This window comes from Symphalangus syndactylus, chromosome 6 (assembly GCF_028878055.3).
Source record: "Symphalangus syndactylus isolate Jambi chromosome 6, NHGRI_mSymSyn1-v2.1_pri, whole genome shotgun sequence".
In the NCBI taxonomy this organism is placed as follows: domain Eukaryota; kingdom Metazoa; phylum Chordata; class Mammalia; order Primates; family Hylobatidae; genus Symphalangus; species Symphalangus syndactylus.
Genome location: NC_072428.2, coordinates 113,973,379 through 113,977,844, shown reverse-complemented (window position 1 = coordinate 113,977,844; position 4,466 = coordinate 113,973,379). Strand labels below are relative to the sequence as shown.

General features: G+C 52.0%; 1 protein-coding gene across 1 annotated transcript; it reads left to right on the top strand.

Annotated features, from left to right (window-relative positions):
* The first annotated feature begins 325 nt into the window (after window positions 1-325).
* On the top strand, window positions 326-3,664 carry TMEM229A (transmembrane protein 229A). Its single transcript, XM_055283856.2, has one exon. It carries the CDS (start codon window positions 1,587-1,589, stop codon window positions 2,712-2,714), a length of 1,128 nt encoding a protein of 375 aa, XP_055139831.1. The 5' UTR covers window positions 326-1,586; the 3' UTR covers window positions 2,715-3,664.
* The last annotated feature ends 802 nt before the right edge of the window (window positions 3,665-4,466 follow it).

Genomic DNA, 4,466 nt, shown 5'->3' with positions numbered 1-4,466 from the left:
AAAATTCCCCATAAAACCTTTCATCAAGGGAGATCTAAACTCTAACACAGAACTGTTATCTATCTGCACATGAATTTGGGGGGAAGGAGAAGAGGGAGGTAATCGGTAGAATTCACCCCCGAGGCTCTTTCCAATTCCAAGACAGATTCAAAATTGGAGAGAATGGTGGAACCAACACACCAACATTCTGAACCCCTTCCACTCTCTCCACCAAGGAAGGAAGGAAGGAAGGAAGGAAGGAAGGAAGGAAGGAAGGAAGGAAGGAAGGAAGGAAGGAAGGAAGGAAGGGAGGGAGGGAGGGAGGGAGGGAGGGAGGGAGGGATTGGAGGGGAGGGGAGGGAAGGAAGCAGGGAATGAGGGAAAGGAGAAGAGGGGTGAGGGGAAGGGAGGGAGGGAAAAGATGGAAAAAGATAAACCCTGGCCCTTTATGTCACTCTCCATTTCTGGGATGACCTAGTTCTGCCAAAAGAAGAACCCAGCAGCGGGATGTGCCAGGACGAGGTACTATTCTCTGAGACCCCACAGTAGCTAGAACAAAGCATTTCCTCTTCTCTACACCCCAACCCAACCCAACTGGCCTGAAATCATTTTGCAAATTCTGGGGGACATCGAATCTCTGTCCTTGGCCTTGAGTAAACCCAGAAAAGTAGATGGGCCAAGAAATAGATTGGAAAAGTGGATCAGGCCCCGCGGCAGCAATTTAGATGGAGGGTAACGCAGGGGCGGGCAGGCGTGGAGTCTCGAGTTTATTCTCTATGACTGGGACACAGCTAGCTTTGAATAAGAACATTAAGTATACAGCACCATATTTTGGTCTTGAGCCCAGCCTCCAGCCCGTGGCACTCGGCCATTCGTCTCCGCCAGCCAGGCCCTGGCCCTGATTGCCGCGATGCAGGGAATGCCCATCAACTTGCAGTCACACCTGTTAGGTGTTTCTCCACTCAGTGCCTCCGCCCAGCAAGCGCCTCCCGCACGGCCGGAGCCCCTGTGTTGAGCGGGCGCACCCGGAGGAAGAAGCAGGGCCGGGCCTTCCCGAGCAGACCCTGTGGGACTTGGTGCGGCGGGCGGGCGCGTGGGAGCGGCCTGCGAAGGCGGGAAAGGTCGAGGCAGGCGGAGAGCGGCATTGGCAGGGCGGGGGCAGGGCCGCCGCTGCTCGCGTTACGTTCCCAGAGCCTGCGGCGGAGGCGCCGGGCTAAGCAGCGGAGAGGATGGGGCTTGCACAAGCTTCTGCATTTCCCCTCACGGCCCCGGCGCCGCCTCCCCTGGCTGGGCCGCGGTGCCCGTTAGGCCGCGCAGGGTGAGAGCTAGAGCGGGCGCGGGCGGGCGGCACCTCGCCCGGGACTGGAAGGGAGGGCGCAGCGGGGCCACGGCGGGGGGGTTCCGCTAGCCGGGCGGCCCGCGAGTCCCCTGAGTGCACCAGCCCCCGCTGCCGCGGGACCGCGGCCGGGACGGAGCTCCCTGCGCGCCCCCCCGGGGGCCGGCAGCGGCCAGGAGGCGGCGCGGGGCTCGGCCGCTCGGCCCTGCAGCTCCGCGCACCCGGCAGCGGCGGCGGTGCAGCCTCGGGCGTTCGGACAGCCTCCGAGCCCATGGCGGGGAGCGACGTGGACAGCGAGGCCCCCGCACGGAGGGGCGGCGCGGCGCGGCGTCCGGGGGCCCCGGGCGGACCGGGAAGCGAGGCGGCAGCTGGCTGCCCGGAGCCGCTGTCCACTGCTGAAGCGCCGGCTGAGAGCGCCACGCTGCCAGCCTGGATGCGCCTCTACTTCTACGGGATGCACGGGATCACCCTGGATGTGCTGGTGTCCTCGGCCCGGCGCTTCGCCCGCAGCCCGGACCTGCGGATGCTAGGCTTCTCCTCGCCCTACCGCTGCCTGCTGCACTCGCTCACCCACTTCGCCCTGGAGAAGGTGTACCTGCAGCAGCGGCGCTGTCCCAGCGCCTTCGTCTTCAATTTCCTCCTCTACCCCTCGGCCCACGTGGGGCTGCAGACCCTAGCGGGCCAGGCGCTACTACTCAGCCTGGGCGGCGGGGCGGGGGTCGCGGTGGCGCCAGGGGCGCTGGACCTGGCGCTGCAGTACGTGCTGGCGCTGTACCACTGCCAAGTGTTCCTGAAGCGCTTCCTGCGCTTGCGGTACGGGCGACAGAGGCGGCGGCAGCAGCAACAGCAGCAGCAGCGGAGGGGCGCGCTTCCCGCCCCTCCCGGCGCCCGGGTCCCTACTGCAGCCGGAGCCCGGCGGCGACGACCCCGTGGCCCCAGGGGCGCCGGGGGAGCCCCCAGCCAGGGGCTGCCCGACCTACCCCGCTTTCTTTTCTTCGGAATGCACGGCTTTCTGGATGAGATCTTCTTCACCTTCTTCTTCAACGTACTGGGGCAGGGGGACGGGACAACCAGCGGCCACACGTCGCTCTGGTCCTTCTTTATGTACGGCAGCTGCAGTTTCGTGGTGGAAAAGCTCTACTTCCACCTCCACTACAGCCGCGGTTGGGGCACTTGGAAGCGGGTGCCCATCTACGTGATCTTCATCTACGTGTGGGAGCTGTCCTGGGGTCTGGGACTCCGCACGTGCGGGGCTTGTTCCTGGGACTATTCTCACTACCCGCTCAATTTCATGGGCCTCATCACCCTGATGTATTTACCTGGCTGGATATTCCTTAGTGTGTACCAGGACCTAATTTCCAACGTGTTGTGGAGGGTGCAGTACGTACCAACTAACTAAAACCAAAAAAGAAAGAAAGAAAAGGAAAAAGTTACTGGATTCCCATGGATGGATGCGATTTATTTTTACACATTGAAAATGAAGTGGGTTTTTTAGTCCTTTAATTTTTATACGCTTTACTAAACTCTTCCAAATTGTTTTATTCCACCTTTTAGTTTTTCTATTTGAAACCCGTGTATAATATACTTTGAAACACTACTCGAAACATAATTCAAAGTACTTTATTCGCCAATGTTTTAAAACGTTTACAAGCCCAAACGTTTACAAGCCCAAACAGCAAAACCGTTATACCTTAACATCAGAATGATGTAGTAGTGTCTACCCTTCTGGCCATAGATGAGTGATAGCTACTAATTTTTTTTTTTTTTTTTTTTGGCGAGGGGGATCTTTAAATCAGAGACCAGTGATTTTTACAAGATTTGGCTAAATTTTCTGATTCAGTGATTTGTTTACTTTCTTTTTAATCTAATTTCATTTTAATTCCTTGCCATATTTACCAATGACTGAAGAAACTCAATGTCTTGTACTCTTGAGACTACAGTTAATAGCTCTTAAAGTGCCTCCGTCTAGCACACAAGTGAAAAGAGGCTGAAAAATGTGAAAGCACGTTCTATGAACAGATTTTTAAATAAGAGGTCTTTTCTAGCAACTCAGACAGGTGACACTGTGTTAAGATATTTGATCTCCATCCTGGAAATGATTGCTTTCCAATGTGGGTAAGCCTTAAACACCAGGTGTGTTAACGTTGATCAGACCCTGTGTTATCTATGGCTGTAAATTTTTGTTACTGTGCAATAATGTAAAATGTTTACCTTACATAGCCGAGGGCCAAGTGAAATTGTATCACCTTCCACAGTGTTCTAACTCCAAGGACCCTTTTCTACATGGAACTTCAAGGGCAGAAACATTACCTTTGAATAAAATGAACCTGAATGTTCACTCTAATTACATTAAGCCTAATTGTTGTCTGTGAATACAGATATGTTTTCAGCATATTTCTGCCATGGCTCTTTTTCCTTCTGGGCCCAGAGTCCTTGGGCCAGGCTTGATGTGGTAATGTGCATTATAAATCAATGGTAGCTTTGTGGTGACTTACTATTAATGTCTGCAAGCTCTGAAGTTAAATGAGATGATGTAAACCGTTTTAAGAAATTCATGCCTAATTAATAATGTATTTTGATGTTGTTTGCTGTTTTATTACATTTATAAAAGAGTAGAATTCAGTGCAGCTCAGCCAGGGATGACAAATATCCTCTCAGTTTTTATTACAAAGACAATCAGGAAAATTTCATGTATAGAAATGAGTGGTTTTCTATTCAAATTATCAGTGAGCATATGCTGTCAAAAGGGACATTTTTCTGTTTTCAAAAAATGTTTGCTGCAGGAGTAGAAAAGAATATGTACTTAAATTTGATTAAGTTAGACATAGTTATGAGTGTTATATATTTTAAACCACTATCTGAGGTTGTAAGTTAAATTAAGAGTAATGAATGCTATATAATCAACCTCACCTGTGAAATGGATCATGCAAACCATTATTTTAGCCAAAATACTATACTCAAAGCTGAATAGAAACTTAAATATAAGCTAACTGTTTGCAGAGAGTTTCACTCAAGAAAAGTTCTCTATGACAGTTGGTCACGGATCAAAGATTTATGAAAACCCTGTGTAAAAAAAAGTATAAGCATAGTCACTCAAGTTAGGGAGATGCTGGACAGAATATTTGTAATTCAGATGTGACACATGAATCTG

Bases quoted from the DNA above. Each gene is read 5' to 3' on its own strand.
- TMEM229A (XM_055283856.2), top strand. From the start codon at position 1,587: ATGGCGGGGAGCGACGTGGACAGCGAGGCCCCCGCACGGAGGGGCGGC.